Source organism: Propithecus coquereli, unplaced genomic scaffold (assembly GCF_000956105.1).
Source record: "Propithecus coquereli isolate 6110/MARCELLA unplaced genomic scaffold, Pcoq_1.0 Scaffold345, whole genome shotgun sequence".
In the NCBI taxonomy this organism is placed as follows: Eukaryota; Metazoa; Chordata; class Mammalia; order Primates; family Indriidae; genus Propithecus; species Propithecus coquereli.
In genome coordinates, this window is record NW_012149119.1 from 1230773 (window position 1) to 1258400 (window position 27628).

The following is a 27628-nucleotide window of genomic DNA, read 5'->3' on the forward strand; positions in this document are numbered from 1 at the left end:
CAACACACGTAACCTAAACATCTGTACCCCATAATATGCTGAAATAAAAAAAAAATCACTTCAAAAAGGAAATACAAATATGTAACTTCCAAAACAGAATTCTTTAAATGTGCTATAGGATTTCAAAAAGGTAGAGCAATGAAAATGGAGGTGCCATTTCATCAGGGTCTTCTTGAATGTGAAGGAAAGTTCACAGAGAGTTCAATGAGTAGGAGGAGAAGTGTCAAGAAATAAATACCTGGCCAGTGATGAGGTTTAGTTAGCATGCCATGATTCCGCATTCAGTGGAAGAAATTGTTAAAATATTGAGATACTTTCACACTAGGTGGTAATTGGTCTCTGCCCCTACCTTTCCTCAGGGCCTCCTGCCATCCTTACTGCATGGGCCTCTCCCGTAGGATGTCTCACAATCAAGCAACCAAAATTTTAGTGCACAGCTGTGTCCCTAAGACACTGCTACAGCTTGTGGTCTGTGCTTGTGCTTTATGGGATGTTAAATATGTTATATATCACCCTATCTAGAATATTAGACCTTTTTAAAAAATGACATGGTGTTTGGATTGTCTAGAGCCCAGGGGACTATTGAAAAGGGGTCTTGAGATGTCATTATGTAAGACTTTAAATGCCAGGCCAAGGAGTTTGGATTTCATTAGACAGTCTTATGGGGGGTTGTAGGGTGAGAGGAAAGAAAGGGGAAGGAATCAGTAGGAGAAAACGATGTTTCAGGAAAATCAATCTGGCAGTGATGCATAGGATAGATTAGAAAGGAAGAGATGGGCATCAAATAGGACAGGGGCTATACTCTTTAAGTGCCTAGTATATATTAAATACTCTATTTTTTTCTTAATATTTGCTATTTTTATTATTACTGCTATTGTTAATATTTTTATATCGATACCTGATAATTGTACATATTTATGGGATAAGTGTGATACTGTTGTAGGTAGTGAGTAGAATGGTGCTTACCATAGGCTGGGAAGAGAATTGGGGAGGGGAGGATGAAGAGAAGTTGATTAATGGGTACAGAAATACTGTTAGATAGAAATAAATTCTAGCAATCCATAGCATAGTAGGGTGACTATAATTAACAAGAATTTATAGTATATTTCAAAATACCTAGAAGATACTCTGTAATCTTCATCACAATCTTAACAGTTAAATACTATTGTGTTACCCATATTACAGAACAGAGAAAAGGAGAGACATTTAGACTCTTACCCAGGTCACACAGCTAATATGTGGCAGAGCTGAGGTAATCTAGCTCCAGGGCCCATCTCCTGAAGTGTAAAGCTGCACAGTTTCTCAATAGACCAAGTGGAAGATAGTAGACTTGAATTAGGAATTAGAATACTTAGAGAAAAGATTTAGAAAAGATTCACAATATGACCACCTGTTGATGGATGTGGGTAAAGAAGAAAAAGGAGAAATTAAAAATGTCTCCAAGCTTTTAAGATGGAAGCAATGAAAAGTCCATCAACCACAACACAAAGGAAATTCACAGGGAAAAACTAGTTTGTGAGTAATACATGATGACCTTAGTGCCAGTGCACCCTTCAGATCCTGGAGAGAGAAGCTAATGCCCAAAAGACGGGACAGAATTCCCTTGAGGAATAATCCATGAGGAGTATTAGCAGAAGTCAGGGGAGTGTTGGCCATGCAGAGGTGACAATTCTGGAAGACAGATTTAAAGATCTAGAGGCAGAATGAACAAAGCCAGTGAAAATGAATCTATCTTAAACTTGAATTTGCCTGTGATGCACAGAATTGATTACAAGAAAAGTTAACTATTTAAAAATAAATATGCCCTGCTGTCTTTAAAATATTCATCTTATACTGCATGCTAATACATTCTTTAAACTTATGATATAATACAAAGTGAAAATGTAGGGTAAAATTATACCTAGTTATGGTAAAAATTAGGAACAAAGATTCATGCTGGAAAAAAATAGATGAAATATTTTGAAATACTATCAGCAGTTATGTGACTTGTTGCTCTTATGAGTGCTGTCTTACTATCTCAATTTTCCATGTTTTACACAATATGATTATATAAATTATATAATAAAACAACTTATTAAAACATAATTAAACTGTCACAACCCAGTATTGGTTGACATTAATATAACGGATTGTTCTACAGTATTGATTGTTATCTAATGTCTCTACTAATTTTTATGCTTGAGCTATAAAAATTTGGACAGAATCAGATTCATAGCACTTGCTAATAATTCTAGATACTTTATTGCAAGTTGGATCTACCATTTATTTTCAGAAAATAGTAACAACCCCCAAATACATATATTTTCCACAGGAGAAATCAAGTCCTCATGAGTAATCATTATAATCTTTACTCTGGCTCTAAATATCCACCACTCCCACAGCTACCCTGTATTCCAAATTTGGTGAAACTTTGAGTGGGAAGGGACCCATTCTGTCCAAGAAGTCAAGATTTTAATGAGTACTTCATTAAAAATAAGGAGCTGCCCTGGTTTGTAAGGAGTCTAATTCTCTATAAATATCAAGGGTAGTTTTATCCATGTATTTTGATCTGCTTTACAAAAATAAGGATGATGAACTATATACATCAGAATTTGTTTATCTCAATTTGGAGCCAGTTCATCTCTGTTCCTAAAGGAGCAAACCTCAGTTAAATGCGAAAATAGAGAAAAGGTGTCTATGTCTTTGCCCACCTCATAGGCGCCTTGGCCCTCACAAACCTGTTTCCACATCCCATTTGACCCGCTCTCACTTTCCTCTAATGTCCCACACCTAAAAATTACCCCTCCTTTCTCTTCTATCCTCTGTCAAAATCGAAAGAAAGCAATCAGATTAATTTGTATTAAGCTCTGAAGGATAGGGGGTCCTTCCAGAAATATTTTCATTCCCTTTTCTCCCTTTGCATTTTTTTCATTTAACTTCTTTATGCATGTAATGGCATATACATAACTTTAAATAGATGCATAAGTATGCTCACATGGATTCCTCTCCCTCCCCCTTTTTTCCTTTTTTATTTAATCCCTCCCTTTGGTTTTCCCATTTATATCTACATTCCCCACATATATCCATGTCTTTTCCTGTCCAGGAATCCATGTTTTAACAATCAATGGGTTTTTCACTGTATTCATATAATCTCGTACACATCTATACCAACCAGTGCATGGGCACACATACACACATGGACTCACACAGTATATTCACACAGACATAATATATGCATGTATGTTTATACAGAGATTTTTTTTGTCACTACTTTACAAAAAAAATTATCATGTATATTTATACTTCTTGCTTTTCACATTCAACAATATCTTTTGGAAAGCGCTCCAACTCATCTGGTATAGTCATAATTTGTTCTTTGTAATAGTGATGTATTACTTGATATGAATCTATCATAATTTATTCAGTGATTCCCCTCTTAATGGAACTTTATTTCCATTTTTTCCCACAAAAACACAACAGTGAAATAGACATCCATTTACTTATATCTTTAGATGTAGTGCTTTTATTTCTGTGGGATAGGTTCTTATGAGTGTACTGCTTGCAAGTGTATATTTAGTTTTAATAGATACTGCCAGATTGCTTTCCAAAAAGGCTGTAAGGCTTCACATTTCCACCAGCAATATATGAAAGTACCCTTTTCCCCCACTTCCCAGACAGCAATAGATGCTCTAGCTCTACTCTATTTCTGCCAGGCTGATGAGTGTGAAGTGATATATCACTTATTTTCAATTTGCCTTTCCCTAACTGCTAGTAAACTTGAGCATCTTTTCATATGCATGTTGGCCAAGTGCTATGAAAAATGAAGAAGCTTATTTTTTTTTTCCTTTTAGGGATATTTTCCTTAGGTTTCTTTTCTTTTTCCTTTTTTTTATTGTGGTAATAAGAACATATAACATGAGATCTACCCTCTTAATAAATTTTTAAGTGGAAAACATAATATAGTTAACTGTAGGCATAATGTTGTATAGCAGATTTCTAGAACAAATTTGTCTTGCATAACTGAAACCTTATACCTGTTGAATAGCAGCTCCACATTTTCTCAACCCTCTAGTCCCTAGAAATCACCATTCTACTCTTAGCTTCTATGAGTTTCACTATTTTAGATACCTCATAAAAGTGTAAACATGCAGTATTTATCCCTCTATGACTGTCTTATTTCACTTAGCATAATGGCCTCAAAGTTCATTCATATTGTCACATATGGCAGGATTTCCCTCTTTGTTAAGGCTTAAAAATATTTCATTGTATGCATATACCATACCATTTATTTATTCATCTGTCCATGGACATTTATGTTGTTTCCATATCTTGGCTATTGTGAATAATGCTGCAACGAACATGAGAGTGCAAATATCTCTTCATGATCCTGATTTCAATACTTTTGGAAAAATGTTCAAAAGTAGGATTGATTAATACTATGGTAGTTCTATGAGGGGTTTATATCCAAAATATATAACAGAATTCCTATAACTCAACAGTAAAGCAACAAATAACCTGATTAAAAATGGGTAAAGGACATGAATGTACATTTCTCCAAAGAAGACATACAAATGGCCAACTGGTAAATGAAAAGATATTCAACAAAACTAATCATCATGAAACTGCAAATCAAAACTACAGTGAGATATCACCTCACACCTGTTAAGTTATTATCAAAAACAAAACAGAAGAAAACAAGAGTTGGCAAAGATGTGGAAAATTGGAAACCTTGTATACTGTTGGTGGGACTGTAAAATGGAGCAACTACTATTAAAAATGATACAGAGGTCTCCAAAAATTAAAAATAGGGCTTCTTAAAGTATACCTAAGAAGAAGCTTATTTTTCCCATCTATATGAGTAAAATGGGGTTCTTTCTGGATATTCAAAACCAAGTCAGTCTAGAAAATACACTCGGCTGTGTGCTAGAGTCATTGAGGAATTCTATATTTCCAACCTGATGTCCAAGGGTTTGTCTTGGTAGGTTATGGACTAATATAGAAAGAGAATAAGGCATAAAGGCTAAATTTCATGGGTGGAATCAGCTGAATAGTCAGCACTGCCTTCAGATTTTTATATTTCAGCGTGTGCTAAAGTGCATAAGCCCATCTGCTCTGTGGCAGGACCAGGACACATCCCATGTGGTAATGAATTATAACTGAGAGAACACTGACATATTATAGCAACACGAATGTTCATATGAATTCCCATAAGAGCCATAAGAAAAAGTGCACTCTAAATCAACAAAAATATACAAAAGAGCCCATACAGAGTTCTAAGTGATGTCCACATATATATTCACATAATTGGCTTTCTTGGTGAAGTTCCAATGTTGAATAATTCAGAGGAAAATATATACAAGACATTTAAATCATGCCATTTGATTTTCAATGGTAAGGATATATTTGAGGGTAATAGATTGAATTTATATTCAAAAGTGTCTCTTTTGTTCTGTTTTTTCTTTTTTCCTTTTTCCTTTTTTTTTTTTCTTATTACTCAAGAGTAGGGATGGAGTAAATATGAAAGCCTGGGAGTATTTTCTACTGAGAATATACTCAATGAAACTTTAAACTTGAAGTATTTCTCTAAAAGGTCTGAACAAGAAAGAAGGACTTCATCAGGTAGGTCATAAAGCCGCTAAACATTAGGAATCAGAGCTGTAATAATGCTCCAAATTAGCTTCCCCGAGGAGGGGACTCTGGCTGCTGCCTCTGTTAAGTGCTGTAATGTGTAGTGAGTCAAATAAATTATTCATGTAATACTTGAGTATACTCTGGGAATTTCTGAAGGACTCCAGGAGAAAAATATGATTTGTCTTTCAGGTGATGAGAAGAATCTGAATCCTGAATTCAAGCAAATAATACAATCCAAGAACAGCTTGCATTGATTTCATAACCTTTAGAATTTTTCCCCCTCAGAGAAAGCAGAGGAAATATAATTTAATCAATTGGGTAAAAATCTGTGCTGATTATGTGAAAACTCTTCTGAATTCTGAGGTGGGACTTCCTTTCCTGATGCATGATATGAATTTCATTTGCCTTTATTAAGTACACAACTGCTGCTGTTTGTGTGTATGAATTATTCTCCTATAAGAAGGCCAGAATTACATTTGGGAATTTAATTCAAAGTAAGTATTAATAACAGAAGCAACATTTTTAATGTCATTAGAGTGTCATTGGGACTTAAAAGGTAAATTGTCGCAAAGCATCCTCCCTCTCCCTGCAATCTTCAGGTTCTAATCTCATCATTAAATTTTCTGTTAAATTATTTTCTAAGTTGTTACCAATGGAAAGGAGAAAACCCAAGTGAGATTCAATGGCCATTTATTTAAGATTGCTTAGAATCCTGTTGTTGTCATTTTTAAAAAGATCATTCAACAGGTGTTTATTCCCTTTTCTTTGGAAACTTGGTGTCACAAATGGTCTAGTGATGCTTTCAAAAAAGCAGGGATTTATTCAAGCTGCATTTCGTGTACTTAAGTGTTATTTTGAAAAAAGTTAACTGGTAAAAAAATTAAGATAATATGAATCCAGAATGATCTGACTTCAAAACATTATTCGATAATGTTTTTTTTTAATTTCAGGATATTATGGGGGTATAAACATTTTGGTTGCATGTTAGACTTTGCCACACCCAAACCATGATTTGAGGTGTGCCTTTTCCCCCCTACAATGCTCACCGCATCCATTAGTTGTGAGTTTACCCACCACCATCTCCTCAATCTCTAAAGAATATTACTACCGTGTGAGCACCTTAGTGTTGATCAGTTAGTGCCAATTTGATGGTGAGTACATGTGGAGCCTATTCTTCCATTCTTGTGATACCTCACTTCAGAGGATGGGCTCAAGCTCTATGCAGAAAAATTTAAGAGGTACTGGATCACCATTGTTTTTTATAATTGAGTAATATTCCATTGTACACATATACCATATTTTAGTAATCCATTCATGGATTGACGGGCACTTGGGTTGTTTCCACATCCTTGCAATAGTGCTGCCATAAACATTCAGGTGCAGATGTCTTTATTATAGAATGTAATGTTTTTTAAACCTTTAGGATTCATTTGCTTCGGTGAATGAAAGAGTATTAGGAATGCCTTCCTTTCTCCCCTACACAACCTCTCAGGCTTGTGAAGACCCAGACAATGGGAAGGTCCCATGCTGCCCTTCCTGCCCATTGATCCCTGCTTTCTCCTTTTCTTTTGTGTAACTAAATCCTAGACCAACCTCTAAGCTATTAAAGGCAGAGCCATCCTCTATATCATGCTGCACAGCTTACTGAAGAGAGAAAGACAAAGTTCTAGAATAAAGCCTTTCCTGAGACTTTGCCATCTGCCAATAAAATGGAGCCCCTCAAAGCAGGAGGTAGCATCAGACCAGCAGATGGTTGACCAGTTCTTGGAGGCTGACCAAGCCCTACCTTGAACATTCCTAGTTGCTCCACGCTGGGAAGTAGACTTATTGCACACTTCCCATCCCAACGTGAACTCAAAGTGAACACAGCCATCCCTGGAGACAAGATGAAAAAGGAAGAAAAGGGGCTGAAGATGCCTGGGTTTGACGGCACTGAGACCTGAGCACTAGCCCCACCTCTGTTTCTACACAAAGTCCCTGGATCTGTGTTTGTCTTTCTTAGTTTGTGTCCACCCACGTGATGGGAAGTTAACCCTTTTCCCACTCTAATTTTGCCTCTAAAGATTCTAGTCTTTTGGCAGAGGTTTAGAAACTCTAATAAAATATAAATACCATTAAAAAGAATAACTCCATATTTGTACTTCACAGAACTTTGTTTTTTCTAGTAAAATATAAACTCTCTGAGGGCAAGAAGTATGTCCATTTCTGTTCATACTATAATCCCAATGGCTAACACAGCACCTGGCACAGAGTAGCTTTTTAATAAATATATCAAACCCTAGTGGTTCTCAAACTTTAGTGGGTATCAGAATCATCTGAAGGTCTTGTTATATCACAGATTGCTGAGTCCCATCCTCAGTTTCTGATGCACCAGTCTCTGGTGGGAGTTGAGAATTTGCATTTCTAATAAGCTCCTTGGTGGTGCTAATGATGCTGGTCCAGAGACCACATATGGAGAACCACTGTGTTAAAGCCACATGAAATTACCATCTTTCACAGTCCAAAATGGCCAAATATTAGCAATTCCATATGATCGACTCTCATATGTTCATAAATTAATATTTACAAATGAATGGTTAAATACAATGTAGGCATTTATATTCTTTCTTGAACTTACTTCAAGTGCACATGGTGGACTAGAGAGCATGGGCTCAGGAGCCAGACAGACCTACATTTAAATTCTTACTCTGACACTTACTAGGTATGAAGCCCCAGATAAATAACTTATCTTCCTGGAGCCTCGGTTTTCTCACCTTTAAAATGGGGGAGATGGACTTGTTGTGAGGAACTGATAAAATAATGGATGAAAAAACCTGCCTTGTACCTGACATGTGCAGATATTCAATAAAAAGTAACCATCATTATTATTATCAATTTTACCATTATTATTATCATTTTCACATTGGGATGCACTCTAGAGATTAGAATAACTTGTGTTCTTCTACATATTTTCTCCGTAAAAGAAGTAAATTAGAATTGGGAAAGGCTGCATGAGGGTTGTCAGAAGAGTGATGTCTTTTCCTGCTGAGGAAGATGTTCTCGTTACAACATGCAGCACCTGCTCTAATTCCAACAGCGTTCTTGGAGAATCTCACATTCCAATCAAATAGTAGTGAGATTCAACTAAATTCAACATAAAGTTGTTGAAATGAAAGGAGCGTAAGTGTCAAAAAACCTAACAACTTCAAACTCCTCAATATTTAGGACATTTGGATCAAGTTACTTAACTTTCTAAGCCTCTATTTCTTCATCTGTGAAAGGGGATTAACAATACCTACTTCTTAGGCTTATTATAGGGATTAATAAATATTGTGTATACAAATGCATAACAAAATGCAAAATACTACACAACTATTATTTAATTGCATAGTGAAATACTTCAGTTTCAACTGATTGAGTGTCTGTAAAACATACCTACTGTAGTTGTAGAGAATCTCTAATTACCTCAGCACCTCAAACATCTTTATATGTTACCAAAAGGTCCAAATACCTCCAACCCTTCCTAGCCTCTTTGTACAGTTCTGCATGAGATTTTAGTTGTCACATAAAGCTACTAACCACACAGAGAAAGAAGTACACTGAGAAAAGGATGGTTATAGGTAGAAAGAAGTGGAAGTGGGTCCTTCAAAGGTGAACAGGTAATGAGAATAGGTCCTGCATCTGCATGGAGACTAGATCATGTGACAAAACAAAGTGAAAAAAAAAGTAAAGCCGGCTTGATGCCTAGGTTAAGAGAAAAGAAAAAAGAGAAGTCATCGTAGTTGTCCACCTCAGGGAAGGAATGAGTAAGAGAAAGGTTAAGAGGCAGAACAACATAAGATGTATAAGAGGCTTTCTTCTTTCCTACCTTGGGCACAGATAGTTAAAATTCACCTCTACTCTTAAAGGCCAGGGAAGTCATGTAGACATGATGATATTAAAAATAGCATGCTCAATAAATTCCAGAAAAGATTTTAAAGCCCCTTAGCATGTCAGGGTGACTCTGTTACTGGGACTCTCATATAAATGAGAGAAAATTGAAAAATAACATAGGTTTGGGGGCTCATTGTCTTTTAGATTTTATACCTATCATTTTCCAGATGCTGTTTAGAATCACTATTTCTCATTTAATTTATGTTGAGAGAACTGACTTTTCTTTTATGAGAATTCAGGGAAAGAGGACCAAACAGAGTAATTGATGAAAGGGGTTTAGCAGAAGGAACAAAGTGGTCCTTTCCTACCTTCCTCCCCGTTCCCAACTCTCACCCTCACAGAAAGCCCCAACCACCCCCATCGCACTGTCTTGGAAAGATCAAGTGGACAGATGCCTTTGAGACCAACCAACATGAAGAAAGGAAATGAGGAAACAAGAGACAATCATTTGCAAAGCTTAGTGTCTTAGACTTCTGTAGAGTAGTATTTTGTTTCATGGAAATTTGAATCTAAGATTTTATAAATGTCAGTGGAAAAACTATCTTCACCCCACCTCTCCATGTATAATCTAGCACCAGTCCATAAAAGCACTGTTAAACTCTGCACAGACCACTTTATAAAAGTGCATTCTTTTATCTGCTGCCAGAAAGCAACAAAAGAACTCATGTATGTCTGTAGAGATTCTAGGATTATGTTAGGATGGATAATAGAAAGACAAACACTTGCTAAAATACTGTCTGTTACTCCCAGAATCACTATACTAATACCAAAGCCAACCAGCACAGAAAAGCCTTAACACACTATGCAATTCAGCTGCAATTCATCACCGTCACTATAATTACAGGTGCCTGCCTGCCTTCCTCCTCTCAGATCTGTGGATAAAAGCCTAGGGATGAATTTGTATCTCAGCTGCACAGAAGCTGAAGCTAGTAGTCAATAAACACATACAACTCTGCATTTGACTGACAGGCTCTTGTAGAATATAGACTTAACCTATTGTTCAACAGCTCTACCACACCCGGATTTTCAGAATAACAAAAAAGAAAGGGATGGTTTTGGATGTTTACTAAGTGCACAGAGTTTATTTAATTTAATCCCAACAATAATCATGCAAGTGAGGTGTTATTATCCTCATTTCTCAAACAAGAAAATGGAGACTAAAAAGTTGAGAAACTTGCCTAAGGTTACACACCTTGGAAATAGTAGAATTGCCTCTGGAATCTCAATCTTTCTGACCACATTTTCCATGCCTTGTCTAGATCAGTCTTATGGCTCCTGGCAATAGTAGGTCATTAGCAACTGGTTGTGGTTCTCATAACTTGGAAACACCTTTCAAAGGCTGACACGTGGCAATATTTAAAGGAGAATTCTACACCCACATCCTTTTAGGGGGAAGTGGAATGATTAAGATTTATGATTTCATTGTGGTCAATCAGAAAATACAAACTTAAAAGCAACATAAAAGGGTTAAGAAGAATGCATCCGGGTAACTATAGAATGTTTAGGAGGGCACAGAGTGGCAACTCATAGAATCTCTAGAATCTCTGTCTTATTAAAATGGGACTGAAAACATTTGTGTTGAGGTTATATAGGCTCTCTTAGAAGATGAGGATGGTACCCACAAGCCATATGGAAATTCACATTCTTACACACATGTAAGTCATCTTCAAGTATTTTTGCTACACTAAAATTGAAGCTATTTCCTTCTCTCTGAGTTGGCCAAGAGGCACCTCCTTCCAATGATATAGGCTTCTCCCAAATATAGAACCCAGGATAATCACTTTCAATTTCCTGCATCATAGATGACAGCATTAGTCTGTTTCAAAGACTCTAGCCACACACTTTCATACCAGGTCACTAGGGACTTATGAAGACAATGAGTCGAATTTTTAAAAATATGATCTAAAATGAAAATAACAAATAAATCTACTGTTTTAAAGAAGACCCCTTAAAGAAAAAACTGGGAAACTCACCTAGTAACAAACCCTTAGGAATTACCCATTTCAAAATATTAATTGTTATGTGGAAGTAGCTTTTGAAGCTCAATTTAATTTCCTGAAAGCCCCAAACAATTTCATTTCCCTACAGAAAATAATTAAGCATCAGGGATGATAATATGATTAGCAAGTAAGACACCTGGAATTTGCTTAGCAAGTCAGAAAGCAAAGAGGAGTCTGCTGTGAAAACTGCTGCTCCTCCCCTGGCCCCACCTCAAACCCAGGAACCACCCTAGGACGCAAGCAGTGCAGGCAGGCTGTGCTCCAAAGCCTCAGCCCAGCACACATTTCAGAATTTCAAAATTGTTCTTCTTGCCTCTAAAAGAGATCATCCCTAGGTTACAACTGTAGAGAACTCTACAGATGTCTATATGTCACCCTGTATGTCCCCATTTCTTTCCCTGTTCTCCACAGATCACAAGGTCCCGGTTGATTGGCCCTTTGTGTTCCTAAAGGGCACTTCATCGGCCTCGAAGACATCACAGGACTTCTAGAGGGGTGTCCGACCACCCTTGTGAGAACAGCGTAAGATCTGGAAGCATCAAATCTAAATAAGCCTGAACCAATTACAGAATCAAGTACTTTGTAAGGAAAAATTAATTAAATTATTGATTGATTGATGATGCTAACATTTTTTAGGTTCTTAAGTACCAGGCACTTTACTCAGTACTTTATGTGTGTTATATCTTTTAAGCCCAAGAATACCTTTATAAGGTCAATAATGATATCATTCCCATTTTACATAAGGAAACTAAAACTTAGGAAGATTCAGCCCCATATTCCAGTTATATTGCTCAAAAGCAGCAGAGCCAGGTTCCAACTCAGGTATGTTTGACTCCAAAACCCAATAGAGTTTTGGAGGGATTGACAATAGAGGGATTGGTTAATAAATGATAAGCATCTATATAATGAAAAGTCAGGCACTGTTAAAAATTGTCACAGAAGACTACTTAATAGCAGAAAAATGTTCACAATAAAGTGTTAAATAAAAAAATTAACAAAACATGTACAGTATGATCAAGGATAGATATCAAAATCTTAATTATGTGAGATATCAAGTGATATATTTTCTTTATAACTTTCTATATATTTTCCATTTTCCACAATAAACATGAATTATTTTTACCATCAACCAAAATATTTTTGTTTTAATTTTAAAAGAGTAGTTAACAGAAACAAAATGATAACAGTGGTTATGGCTGAATGATATAATTATAGGAGGTTTTATTTTCACTTTTATACTTCATACTTTCCAAATGTGCTACAAAGAATTACTTTATAACTACACACATACACATAAACACACGCAGAGTTTAAAATTTTAAAGAGTTCCCGTAATGTTTAATTGGCAGAGACAACCAGTGGTTCTTCAATATGCATTCTCCATTTCTTCTACAGAAATAGACTAGTAGATACTCAGCTGGGCACATTTACTATAACAGGGACTCAGTTCCAAGCCTCCTGTGCGCCTAGGTGTAGCCATGTGACTAAGTTCCTCTCAATGGGATGTGAGGTCAAATGAAATGTGCAATATTTAGGAATTGTCCATCTTGCTGTTGGGAAGATGGGTGAGATCACTACAGCTCCATTTTAGATCATGAGAAAGGAGGTACCTTAAGGATGCCAGAATAGAGAGCTGGAACAGCATGGACCCCAGAAGGTCGCAGATCTACCATACCATTCCTGAATTTCCCAAATCCGGAGAAAGAAGGGAGGACCTAGCTTGTTTTCGTTTTAGGGTGTGGAAGGTATCCGTGATATGTCACTGAATCTATACCCTGACAAATAGAGTAAAAAAAAATTTAGTTTTCTTTAAAAATAATTGATATATAATATCTAATATATATTAATAATATCTATATTATGCATAAAATACAAAAGAAATACATTAATGATATCACTATGATTTGATACTAGAGGCCCTGATGAGGACTTCTGGTGCTGGGCAGTGGAGAGAAGGACCACAAACAGCACAATCATTCTAATCTGGTATCATGAAGTTCTCAGTGGATTACAAATCTGAGAAAAAATGCAAACAGCAAGTCTTAGAAATCCTTTATCGACTGGAAGTAGCTAGATGCCTCTCTTTGTGTTAGTATAATTATTTACATACTATTGCGTGTACTTGCCACATTGTTTGGCAATTGTTTTAATGTGTCTCTCTATACCTCTAGAATACGATATCCTTGGTGCAAAGACCAGTTCTTTTTATTTTGAAATTCTTAATGTCCTAGTGCTCAGTCCAGTGTCTGGCACATGGTAAGGGGGTTGAACATTTGTTAAATAAATGATTTAAAGAATAAGTGAATGATCAAATAACAAATTGGATTATTGGTTGCTTGTACAAACACAGACATGAAAATATTATAGATATATATATTATACCATAAAATATAAATATTAGAGAATCATCTCCAAGTATAAATATATATTGATATATCAAACTAAATATAGATTTAAGACTGGTAAGATAATTATTCAATTCTAAGAAAGAATTAAAATGAAATATTGAAAGAGAACCTATAGAATGGAATTAATACATGTACATCTTGATGCCTCTCAGAAAAAAAAAATCAGGGTATAATTAGGAGTCCTTATATAATGTATTTCTTTTTTTTTTTTTTTTTTTTTTTGAGACAGAGCCTGGCTCTGTTGCTCTGGCTAGAGTGCTGTGGCATCAGCCTAGCTCGCAGCAACCTCAAACTCCTGGGCTCAAGTGATCCTCCTGCCTCAGCCTCCCAAGTAGCTGGGACTATAGGCATGCGCCACCATGCCCAGCTAATTTTTTCTATATATATATTTTTAGTTGTCCAGATAATTTCTTTCTATTTTTAGTAGAGACGGGGTCTCACTCTTGCTCAGGCTGGTCTCGAACTCCTGACCTTGAGTGATCCCCCTGCCTCAGCCTCCCAGAGTGCTAGGATTACAGGCATGAGCCACTGCGCCCGGCCAATATAATGTATTTCTAAAAATAATCAACCATATTTTTGGGAAATTTTTAGATTTACTGAAAGCTTTAATTATATCTTGCTTTCCAATTATTACATTATGCCAATCACTGAAGAACCAGATAAAATACCAATGCTGAATAAATACTTCGTGAACTGAATGGTAATTTAAATTGAAAATGGAAATGAAATTGAAAGAATTGACAGGAAGCTTTCAGTATCCTCTTTCACAATGCTAACATAAAGTATTGCTTTATTTTCTGGTAAATAAATTTAGTTTTATTTACCAGAGAGAAAGAAAGAGAGAGAGAGAGGGAGAGAGAGAGAGAATTATTTATATGAAGTAGGGATTATTCTTATTAATATATAGCTATGTTTTTATATTCAAATTTAGTGGCCTCATAACATATATAGTATAGAAGAACAATAAACAAATTTGAAGGTTGAAATTCTCTCCATAGTTCACTTACAAAACGTGGTACTTTGAAATCTTAGTTAAGATTATATCTTAGTTATATTTAAAATGCTGATACAGTCTGGCTACCTGCTAGGAAATAACAGGTGTACAAATTTCAAAGAACCTTGAGAGATTAATTTCCATTACCATTTATTTGTGGCTATTAAGTTGTGTAAAGTCAGAGATTCTTGCCTAAAGACAATAAATGAATATCCTTGAATAAATGTAAATTTATTAATTATGAGTCTCTGTTGTGAATACTTTTTCACATCCTATGTGTTTATACAAATTTATCCTACACAAATAGAAAGGTCAAATGTATAGCAATTCTAGAACTATATTGGATGAACATATATGAATGAAACCTACTGTGAAATTTACAGCCTGTGGAAGGATTTTTCATAGTTTGTCTTCCAGGGAACTGCACACCACTGATACATTTTCTTGAAATTGCATATTTACATGCTCTCAATTGCTAAATCCCTTATAAACCATATATTCTTAAAAGAATTGAAAATTTTAGACACATATTGCTAAATATAGTCGAGAACAAATAGGAAAACTTCTGAGAAAAAATAAAATTAATCTGATGATTTTCTTCAATATTTATAATATTTATCTTAAAATTACCATTAGCATGTGATTATGATGACTATAACACTTTGGAATCAATCTATAATCATACCACTTTTAAATTGTTCTGTCACTAAGATGTCTCCTATACATAATTCTGTATCCAGATGGCAAGTTTAATTATAGGAATATACTTAATAACCTTGTGTGTTTCACCTAGTAGGCAATCAATATGAAAAACACCAAGATATCAATAATTTGGACAGATAAAGACATTATTTTTAATATAAAAGCAGTATATACAATTATTGACAATATCCCCCTGAAATAAATATATAAGAGCATCCTGGTTTAATTCCAAATGTAGTGTGCATATTTCATCTCTTGACACCATGGAATAACAATGGTCCAAAAAGTATAATTAGAGCAATAGGGATGTGGATGAGAGTAGTCATGGTATTGTCCAAGAGGTTTCTAATGAATACCACCTAGGCTGGACACTATTTCCAGCTGAGGTTCTGAGCCTTCATGGCAACAGAAAAGTTGAAGTCCTCTCAGTTAGAGCAAATGTCTGCTGAAATTTTTTTCTGATTAAATGTGGGAAAACAAAATTTTAAAATAATCTATTAGGAGCTTCTTTAGTGGAAGTTTGAGAGAAAAAGGTCCCACAACCATACATCATCTTAGACATTATTTATAAAAAAACACCTGTTTAAGATCCCTTTGGGCTACAGGGTTGGTTATGTGAATATGAATATTCTAAATGCTTAGGTTTTAAAGAATCAGCCCTTTGGTAGTGTGCTGAGAGCCCAACACTGTGTGTTCTGTGAGGAATGATAAAATATCCAAGCCCCAATCATTATCTACAAAACTTACTCAATGTTTTACATAGTCCAGTCATGATTATCAACTGCCAATTCAGAAAGCTAATGTACCTGCCCATTATAGATAGAAGAATCATAAATTTAAAGGTCAAAAATCTCCCTAGCTCAGTGATTCATTCTCAACCTGCCTGGGAGTTTTGTTTTGTTTCTTTTAAGTACAGCCACTTAGGAGTTTTCTAAAAAAATAAAGGGACTAACAACTACCCCCCTAAAACTATGCAGTTGTGCATGTGTAACATGTTAAACTAAACACTTATAATATGTTAAACTGCAGAATCTCCAGGATTGGGGACTGGGCATTTAAATTATTTAATGCCTCTTCCCCTTGATATGCAATAAAGTTTGAGAGCCATTGATCCAATCAAATTTTCTCGTCAATGTTTGAATTTATTCTACAGTATGGCTATCTAAAACAGACCGGTTGGAGGAAGAAAAAAATTGATACAGATTTTAAAAGATAGTTGATAAATGGAACAGCAAAATACGGAGAAATGGTTCTAAGAGAACAAGTTGAAGATGAGTGACTGGAACATCACCCGTAATCTCCAGAAAGTCTTCTTGAGGGGTAAAATGACTGATTGGGATACTTGTCTGGCCTTTACCCACTGGAGGCGAGAACTCAAAAATATTCTTCCCATGCTCCACCATCAGTTTTGCCATGATGTGCAGGCTCCAGGAAACACAGAAACTAGATTTAAGCTTAAGATAGAAGAGTAGGAGAGTGTTCTTCAACCTGAATTTTGTCCATTTTCCCTCTAGACTAACATAAAAATCTTGAGGTTGCCTCTTCTCCATTTCACACTTGAAAGTTGTATATTACTGATCCAAAACCTAAATATCTTCAAAGCCAGACAATTTTTCTAATAAACCTAACATTTTGAAGTTTGAAAATAATTTTTACATTTTCCAGTTAGAACATTGAATTGTAAGTTAAATATACCTTTTCAAATGGTCCCCTGGATTCTCTGATGTGGTACCATTAGTTGAGAGGTGTGGAGGTCCTCAAAGTCAGCTTAGAGGAGGTCTTAGGAAAGAATGGTGAGATTAGTGGTCTAGAGGTGGCACCAAAATCAGTTCTACCTTGAAGAGTAAGCCCCAGGAAGACTGCCTGCTGCAGCTCCTTGATGAAGTAGCCAATATAATCACAGAGAAGTCCCACGTATCTATTTCAAGCAATTGCAGTAAAGTCACGATGTTTCAAGAAGAAAAAGAAATTATGGACTTGCTCTTCCATCAAACTACAAAATCAGATATTTCTTCTATTAGTCAATAAAAAAAGAGAGAAATAAAAGGGTGATAACCTATGAGATAATGCTCTATGAAAGAAAAGGTGGAGAAATTGGACAAACGTGTAGGGGAGCTAACAGAACTCTTTCTAAAATTGATGCAAAGCACAGGATGTCAGAGGCTACACTGAAAAGACAGCATAATTCCATGGAAAACATCCCTAGACTGGCAGTCAGGTTATTCAGGTTTTGGTATAAAATCTGATACCCCTTAGGTTTGGGCATGGTGGCTCACATCTATAATCTCAGCACTTTGGGATGCTGAGGTGGCACTATCACCTGAGGCCAGTAGTTCAAGACTAGCCTGAGCAACATAGTGAGACACTATCTCTACAAAAAATAAATAAATAAACTAGCCAGGCATGGTGACACACACCTCTGGTCCCAGCTACTCGGGAAGCTGAGGCAGGAGGATCACTTGAGCCTGAGACTTGGAGGTTGCAGTGAGCTATGATCACACTACTGCACTCCAGCATGGGTAACAGAGTGAGACCTTGTCTCTAAAAAAATAAATAAATAATATAAAATTTAAAAATTAAAAAAAAAATCTCACACTAACTAGTTTTGACTGAGAACAAGCTATTTAACTACGCTTGTCAATTCATCTTTGAAACTTAGGATACTAATCTTGATGATCTCTAAATTTCCCTTTGCTTCAGATAATCTAGGATTCTACAGTTTCATTGATTATAAGAGAGTACCCATTTCATTTCTTCTGGGGAAGAAGGGACCAGAATGCACTAAAAGCTATGATGAACAGAATGCAGGAATCTTCAGTAAGCAAAAAGAAAGGCAGGATTACATAGACAACATAAAATAGACCAAATACCTATGAAAATACTGAAATTTCAGAAGAAGAACATTTCTTTAATATTTGCTTTGCTCACTTATCAAGTTAGCTCAGCAATATTCCCATTTTGATAGGGAGTGGAAGCTGGAGATAGAAATCCAAAAAGTTGGATTGAGAGCTGGAGATAGAAATGAGAATTAGAGGCAACACCTTCCACATACTTGCTTTAGTTCAATGATGGAAAAGCAGACCATTGATTTAAAGGGAGGGGAAAACCATTAAAGATCATTTTGATTGAAAGGAAGTATGTCAATATGAGAATATCATTGGCATCTTATTTAAAATAATCACATATGCTCAAAGATCTGGATTAATACAAGCAAAAAGATCAATTTACAAAGCATTGAGATGTCTGGCAGTAAATCTAGAAAAGACTGTATCAATTGTCATTTAAGCTTTCTCTTTTCTCAGCTTCCCCTCCACATCAGTGCAAATCACTCAGCACTCCCTTAGGCACCCAGTATCCTCCTTTGTATCTGAGCATCTCTGTCACAGACAGAATCTATTGATCCTAATAAACTCATCCTAACTCTACAGTTTTGGGAACATGTGCTCCCAGAATATGCTCATCTTAAAACGAGGCCATGGAAGAGGGTAAATGCTTAGCCAAAAAGAAAGACTGGTAGGATTATATGTATCAGTAAGAAAAATAACCGAAAGACACAACAAACCCTTTCAGATGGTCACATGTGGCCCTGCTGTCTATCTATCTAGTGACCCAGCTCTCCACTAAATCCAGAAAAGAATGTTCTATTTTTAATTAAGGAAATGAAGAATTTAAATCAATCTATAGGCAGAAACCTAAGCACCAAATGCTATATTTGAGTGCTCCTATCTTTGGAGAGATACCTCAAAGCCCAAATGCGAAACTAAAATTAAAAATAAAAAATCCTGCAGAAAGATTTTGAGAGTCTTCTCTAACTTCCCACTCACAAGAACACAAATTAGTTTTTATCAGATTTGCTAATTGTCACTTTTAAAATACAAAAATATAAAGTTGTTGGCTTTAAGGGGGTGAGACAAGAGCCAAGCAAGCCTTACTTATTCGGGGATCATTGAGAAGAGCTGGTGTGCATTAGAAAACCTGTATAATGTGGGTGGGTGACCTTGGGATCACATTCCACCTGATAAATGCTTTTGGTTTGTCTAACTTTGGATTTTTTAAAAAGTTTTTCAAAATTGTAAAGAATTAAAATTTCAGAGATTTTTATACAAAAATTTGTTTCAGGTTTTTCTGAAAATTTCAAAGAAATTAAAAACCTTGAGTAGTCTATTCCACATGGCTAGGTACATGTGGAGTGAATAATCTCTTTAAGAGACTAAGGCTTGACTTTCACCTTGAAACTAACCATACTGTAATGTTCTCGATGTTAAGCAAGGATCTGCCCTTTTTCTGGGGGCAGAAGGGACTTGAATGCAGTGAAGTATGATAACCTGAATGCAGAAGTTTCACTAAGAAAAATGGTTGGGATTAGAAAGACAACACAAAATAGATCAAATATCTATTACTCTATTGAAACTACAGAAAGAGGACATTCCTTTACTATCTCAGTAGTTGCTCTACTATAGACAAGCTTTGTTTATAAGAAAGATATTACCAATATTAAAATATTAAAAGAAAAGTCAAATCTGTTTCTTTCAGTTACAGAAAAGAAAGAATTCATCATCAATACTTACTCTTAACACAGTGTATATGCTCAAGGAATTTAAAATGCCTTTTGTTTTTGAAATGAGGGAGACCATTAATTCCATTTATTAAATCAGCTCTTAAAAATATCTTCTTATTGAAACTTGGTCCTAAACCTAGGTTCACAGTATATGATAAAGGTTTAAAGAAAGCTTATTTAACCTACATTAAATCTTGATAATGCATTAATGAGTCTTTTAAAGGGATAATTTTAATTCCCCAATCTTCAACCATAAAGACTATATAGTGCTAATCTGCCTTGCCCTTTCAATTAAACTTGTTAAGGGCGTTCTATTTAGTCAGCACCCTGAATGGGCCATTAAAATTCTTGTTCGGTAAGAGTTGTGTTCAGTGCTCTGTTGTTTTAAATTCCATTAAATCCAAATGGTCTTTATCGCCCCATGACCACTGTGACTTCAATCAGCCAATTTAATTACCTTACAAAATTGTCAGCAGAAGCAGCAAAGAAAAACAGGAAGCCCTATGACGTTATCAGATTGAAATCTTCCTCTTTTGGTGTTTAATCTAGACTAGTCAATAATGATGATGTGCACCTACTTCCTTCCCTTTCAGGGGCTTCTGACCTTACCTTTCATGCTAAGATTTAGGGTTTAAGATTCATTTCAAGCATGTCTAATTCTTTGATAACTGGAATACAAATTGAAAGTCCATGGAAGATAAAGCTTCACCACCCAAATGAAAAACAATCAACACTTAGATTTAAATATATCATATCAACCTACTGAGGAAAATGTAGGAACTCTTGCAAGCCCCAATTATCATGCATGCAGTAGATTAATGATTTAAGTATAGTGCACTTGAAAGACACAAACTACTTTCTGATCTGATGTGTAAAAATAGACATTGACAATTTCCAGCGAATAAGTATCATTGAGGTTACCATAACATAGTAAAATCCTAAGAACTGAAGGAGAAAGTGATTTCTCTCACTTGAATGTTAAATTCGTACCACAAAAGAGCAAAGCATTTTCTTTATCAAAAATTATGATAACTAATTGGCACAAAAGATTATGTCATCATTATTATGGACAACACTTTATCTAATGGTGAGCAAACCTGAAAAGACTCTGATAATCAATAATACACCCCAGTTTGATCTGTGATATTTTCCTCCCTTTGTGTGAGAGCAATTCACATTAACTTCCCTGTGCTGAGTAAATGTTGAAACAGTGTCAGTTGAGATTTCAGGGAATGAACACACTGCAATGATCACCTGCATTAAACCAAAAAGCAAAACTCATCTGAAGAAATGTCTACTGACATGTAAACCCATGCTCACTTCTGAAAGCCAACCTCACAAAGTCAGAAAATGTGTCGAGTTTCACGTGTCTGGTGGAGAAAAGAGTGCTATTTCTAGAAAAAGAAAAGATCATTTTTCAAAGTCATTTTCTGAAATGATTGTGCCTCCGTTGACGGATCACATCAAGCTATTCTTTTAAGATTTAAGAATAAGTGAGAACTTATGTAAAAAACTGATTTTTTTCTTAAAGTGTGGCCGTTGTGTTGACGGTTCTTAGAAAGAGTTCCCTCCCTTGCTTTCCAGAGCTCAGCTGAGTAGGTGCTTGGGTTTTATCTGTTGTAGACAGTAGCCTTTATTACTCCCCCATCCCCGCCTCCCAAGAGTCAGTTTTCCTGCTTCCAGATGTAAGGGCACTCCTCCCGCCCGCCCACCTCACCTCCCAAAGGAAGAAAAATCTCTTTCAAAGAATTTGTAGAGTGGCAGCTTCTAAACTCAGTCAATTCACTCACACTCTTTGGTGTTGCAGTACATCTGCTACTAATTATTATATCTGTGAGCACATGGGGTGCCCAGAAAGAGAGGGGGATTTCCATAGGAACGCTTTCTGTTCTCTCACGTTGTAGATTTTATCTTGTGGGCCGTCCCTGAGCAGGCTGCATTCACCTTTGGCGTGTGTGCAGGGAGGTGACTGCACACTGTGCCATGGACGGGTGGCCAGTGTGCAGTGCCAAGGAGATCCGAGCGCGTCTGGGAGGGAAGACTTTGACTGGGAAACCTTTTAAGAAAGCCGCTTGCTCAAGAGAGGCATTAGGTCGAAATATCAGAAGGGAAGAAGTGACGCACCGTACGCTCAGCTCCTCGGAAAGAACTATCTTGGAGAAGATGCTCACGAGTTTAAGAGAAAGTTTGAGTTGGTATCTTTGCTCCTGGCGTCCTAAATTTCAATTCAGATAAAGACTTTAAATAACAACCTGACCTTGATGATCGGAAAGAAGTAGTGGTCTAGGGAGTGATTTCTGAAAGAAGATGCTTAAACATGCCAAAGTCCCCAGACTGAGAGCAGGAGACCAGCCGTGCCCACTGCCTGAGCCAGCTTCTAAGCTTCCTCGCACTTGCTCAGGAACCGGGGTTAGAACATGCCCAGAAGAGAAGGATTGGCTAAAGTAACAAAAGAAATGTTCAAGCGCCGCCGCCAGAGCAGTTTGGTTGGGAGACCATGGAATGGGGCCACACCCCCGCGGACGGAAGGATCCCGCCTTCGCCCACTCCAGCGGCCAGCAGGCCCAGGACGCAGCTGCAGAGAAACAAAGGTGCCTCATTTACATAGCGCTGGGACGCGCGGGGATAATCTGGGAGGCGCTGTGCCCGAAGCGCCAGCGCTCAGGAGAGGCCTGCCTGGGGGAGCCTCGCTGGCTCTGCGCCCAGAAAAGCGGGCTGGAGAACATCTGACTTGACCTGGGGCGGAGGAACTGACTCTTTAAGATGCACTTTGCCCCCAGAAAACATGCCCCTAGGTGGGCACTCAGGATAAAGCAAAGTTATGACGACCTAGGATCTCAGGCGAGGAAACCGCCAAGACTTACCATGAGGCGCTCGCCCGCCCGCCTGCCTGCCTGGAGCCGACCCTGGGCTGACCCTCAGGTCGCTTACCCCACTGCCCTAAGCTGCCATAAAGCCTCAGGACAGCGCCCTGGGGTCTGTGCTCCCGACACGTTTTCTTGGCGGTATCTGCGGAGCGGCTGCAGAGGCTGGGGGAGGGAGGAAGAGGACAGAAGCACCCTGGGTGCAACTGCAAAGTTTTCTTGTGCATTAGAGAAGAATCTCTGTGCCAAAGTCTGAGACTTGCTTTGCGAAAGCTCATTTGCCCGCTCGCATGTGTGTGTGAGAGAGAAGGGTAGGGAGTTGGGGAGCGGGAGGGTTGTGCACTCAGAAGACGAGCGGGGAAACAGGAGACACTGCAGAGGGGTCAGCACCCTCAGCCGGGGCTGCCACTTGCTTCACTGACGCGGATAGGAAGACGCAGGGTGGAGTCGCAGTCCTAGCGGGAGCAAGACGAAGGACAGCACACAGCTTCCACTAGCGGGGAAGGGGGCTGGGGTGGCCGCCAGGCCAGGCTCCGCGGTTGCCATAGCGCCGCGGCGGAGGCGCCGCGCGGCTTGAAGCCCGAGCCGCGCCTGGAGTGGGGGATGGGAGGGGCACTAGATGCTGCCTCCAGCAGCAGAGGCGGCAGGTCTCTCCAGCACCCGGGGCAGCAGATCCACCAACAGCTCCAGCTCCTTCCCTTCCAAGGCACAGGGCCAGGGATGAGGCACTGGTTCGACTTTTGAGCCAAAGTTGAAAATAACCATTCTCAAGAGTGGCTCAACCAACCATCCAATCTACCCAGAACATGTTTACCCCAGAAGAAAATAAAACTCCCACCATTGTGTCAGAATAGTCCCAACAGGGAAAGGTTCCAATGATTACAATGTACACAGTCCTTCCCCACAACTCAGGTCAGAAATTAGAGAAAATGGATCTCCACGTGGAAAATGTTTGAAGTTAACATAGAAAATAACAGGTTATCTAGAAACTGGGCAGTTGGTTCAGGGTATTCGGGACTGGTATGGAGGTCTTCGTCTAGTATCCTATTTCTTAAGGACATTCTTAGTAAACGTTGGTCTAAGAAAATGTACTTTGTGTGTGTGTGTCAGCTCTTTTGGAAAGCTATTACACACTCTGCTACAGTCGCCAAGATTTTTAATATGAAGATATGAAATGATCAGCAAATGTAACAATCTAATGATTCAGCAAATATTATGCTGCAAGACCAGAGCGACAATAATTAAATCTTTAGAGTATTGGTGGGAGTTTTCCGGCTTCAAGTCTTCTTTTTATCCACCCAGTCTGCAAACACACTTAGTAATACACACTCATTCACAAACATATCAGAATTCCACATAAGTAGGTTGTAATACTCAAAACATTGGGCAAAACTACATACTGTAGCACTTACTATGCTTGAAGCAGAACTGTTACACACACACACACACACACACACACACACACACAAATTTCCAGTGATTATAGGGACCTGTTTAATCCTGTCCAAAGAAACATGCATTCCTGTGGATGCTTGTTGCTAAGAGCAACGTGCTAAGTACCATCTAAAGGCATGAAAAAGGCAGGAAAACTACTACAGTAGGAATCCAGCTATAGTCCATTGTCTCTTTAGTCATTACCAGACTTCTTGACTCCAGGTGTCTATGTGTGTGTATGAGGGGTGAGGTTCCCTTTTTAAATATATGTGAAAATATTCCTACTTTGATTCTACAATGCCTGGGAGAGATGGTGAATTTTATGGTGAAAAAAAAATATGGGAAAGTGGACAGACATAAAATGCCGTTGGCATGATAGGAGACCCAAGCAATCACTCTTCAATTTAATTTTGACTGTGTGACTTAACCAGGATTATATGGCTTCCTGCACACTTTGGTCTGAATGCATTTGAACTTTCAAAGTGCCTACGATGTGAGCGTTTACCCCGTTGGCTTTCCCCTCTCTCCCTCTTATCTACTTTAGGGAACTTTCCCTGACTAGTTCTGCTCCTACTAAAACTCCATTGGCCATCGAGAGCAGCTGAGCATTGCCCAGGTTCATTTTTTTCCCAAGCAAACCTTCTGACCAGGGTTTCCACTGGAGTCCCACGTTTAGATTTTCCTTGAAGCTCCAAGGAAACCCTGACTCTTAGGAAAGCAATAAATTCTCATAGCTGTAACTACCTAGGGTCTTTTATCTTGCCAGAATGAAATAAAGATGCAGACTTAGACCCCCCCATACACATCTACCCTCTCCCCTCAGGACCGCAATTACTGCCTTTCATTTATTAGTCCATAATGACCAGAAAGCTGTTAGAGGAGGAACTCAGCAAGTTAAAAACAAAAACAAACAAAAAGCCATTCTTATTATGACGCTATTTCGTTCTGGCTGAGTAACAGCCTCTCTGTGTTAAGGAGAACCTTGAATCTTGCAGGAATATTTTTTAAAATCTCCGCATCCCAGCAGAAGACCAAGAAGGTGAAAAGTGGTAAAATTAACCGAACCGAAAAGGCTCTCTGGCAAAAGACATCAAAAGGGTTAGTGCCTTTCATTTGTGAGAGGACCTGCCCTGGTCCGGGGCAGTCGGTAGCTGACAGGCGCAACTTGCCAAAGAGTTACCAAATATTAACTTAGCCCAGCAAACTGAGAGGCGTGTAGCCCCAGCGCGCACTTTCGCTCGGACCACGCACCCCTCCAAGCCCAAAAGGCTCAGGAGGAGACAGGCTGGTTGTGCCCCCAGCTCTGTTACCATCTCTGTGGCAGGCTATCGTGGGAGGTAACACAGCGACCACTACCACACACTGGCCCTCCCTCACCCTCCCGCTGCTAAAAATAAAAATGAAGAGGAGGAAAATAAATGAAAGCACAGAGGGTTCTTTAAAACCGCAGGAGGCGACGGAGCAGTGAGCAGGTCTGAATGCTCTGAGCCCACCGCCAGGCAGAGGAACTTGCCTATTTACATCCGGCTGCCTTGGAGCCGGATACCAGGCAATGGAAAGGGATGGGGAATCTTACCAAATCTTAATACATGTGTGGTTCCTTGAGAATATCCAATCCACAGTAAACAGAGCAGGAGTTTAATGGTGCTCCTGAAGACTGGATTACTTAGAATCGGAGAAATAATCTTCATGGTGTTTCTGTGCCCACACGCGCGGCACCCACTTCCCCGATCTAACGTTAGACTCCCGGTTCGGGCAGAAATGAGGATGCGTCGAGTGGTGGCCGCAGACACGATCACGGCATGGTCACAGAGAGAGGAAGGAGTCTCCGCTTCCCAAACCCATTAGCAATCGCTGCATGTTCCTCACTCACTGCGCCAAGGAGCAATCTTCCACTGCAAGGGATGGTGGGACATCCATGTTAGTCGGAGAGCATCCGGGAGAAATCCAGCACGCACACCCACAATGTCCGGCCCCGCGAGCCTGGGGAGGCAAAGGAGGAGGAAGATCAATAGGCAATCCAGCCTTGGAAAGCAACGAGGTGTCGATTGCGAGCCACAGTCCCAGCACAAAAGGCGCTTCGCCGGCGAAGGATTTGCCAGGCCCTATTCTACTGCACTGCTGCACAGCTTCTGACGTGAAGCCAAGATTAAGTGAGAAAAATTGAGATAGCTGCTTGCCTCTTAAGGATCCCTGCCAGTGAGCTTCCCAATATCTATTATGCAACTGATCTGATAGCCCTCCTTGAGTTGCAAGAAAGAAGTCGAATTTATTTACGTGAGAAAATTGCTTTTATTTTCAACAAGAGTCTTTACTAAGAGAATGACTGGTGTATGCAAGCAGGCTTCTTACAATCAACTGATGATTTTAATAAATGACTAGCTAAATCAAAGTCACTTTGCCTGGGAACTGTTAAAAAAAAAAGGAAATGATCTAAGACGGAGGAATTTACGGCAAATCTAACTTGTGGCTAGGTTGAAAGAGAATCTTATTTATACTTTTTATTATAATTTAGGCCAGGAATGAATATAGATTGGAATGCAATTAGAGAGGTAAACCTAGTCTTTAAAAACTTGAATAGGGTATTCCTTGATTACTACCTAGGAGTAAAGAGAAATGTCTTCAAGTGGACTTTTGGGGGGGAAATTGAACTAAAATGAAGGAATCATATTTTCCCACCCATTTTTAGCTCATCTAAAATAATTGTACATATATAAAAAACAATGATGTTTGAATTGGTGCAGCAAATTCCCAAGGCTTCAAAAATTTATGCCCAGAATTTCTTCTCATTTTGGTTCTTTGAACTTTTTTTTCTTTAAGAGGTAGAATATGGGATCATAGCTTGAGCAACACTGAGTGTCATAGCTTTGTCTAGAAAGATCTTACCATTTTCTAGATTTCTGGCAGAAATATTTAGAGATCCTAGGTAGTCACACTCTTGGCTTTCACAAGCAGGAATTTATTCAAGAAAAAATTACAGAAATAAATTTTAACATAAAATACATTTTATTGTCAAAATAGGTAATATGCGGTCCATAGATTAAAAATATCAAATGCTAATATTTTATATTAAGTGAAACTAACATGGATAATAAATATATCAGTTAATATTTTAAAATGATCAAACAGCACAAATGGAAAACTGT

The 27628-nt window shown here is 38.1% G+C and overlaps 1 protein-coding gene across 1 annotated transcript in view; it reads right to left on the bottom strand.

The window, feature by feature from the left end:
- Positions 1-27628, bottom strand: part of LOC105815782 (glutamate receptor ionotropic, kainate 2-like) — a 270718-nt gene that overhangs the window by 238683 nt on the left and 4407 nt on the right. The window contains exon 2 of the mRNA XM_012651026.1: positions 26059-26465. Within this exon, the coding sequence (XP_012506480.1) occupies positions 26059-26173 (115 nt within the window). The 5' untranslated portion in view covers positions 26174-26465. The remainder of the gene's footprint in view (positions 1-26058; positions 26466-27628) is intronic.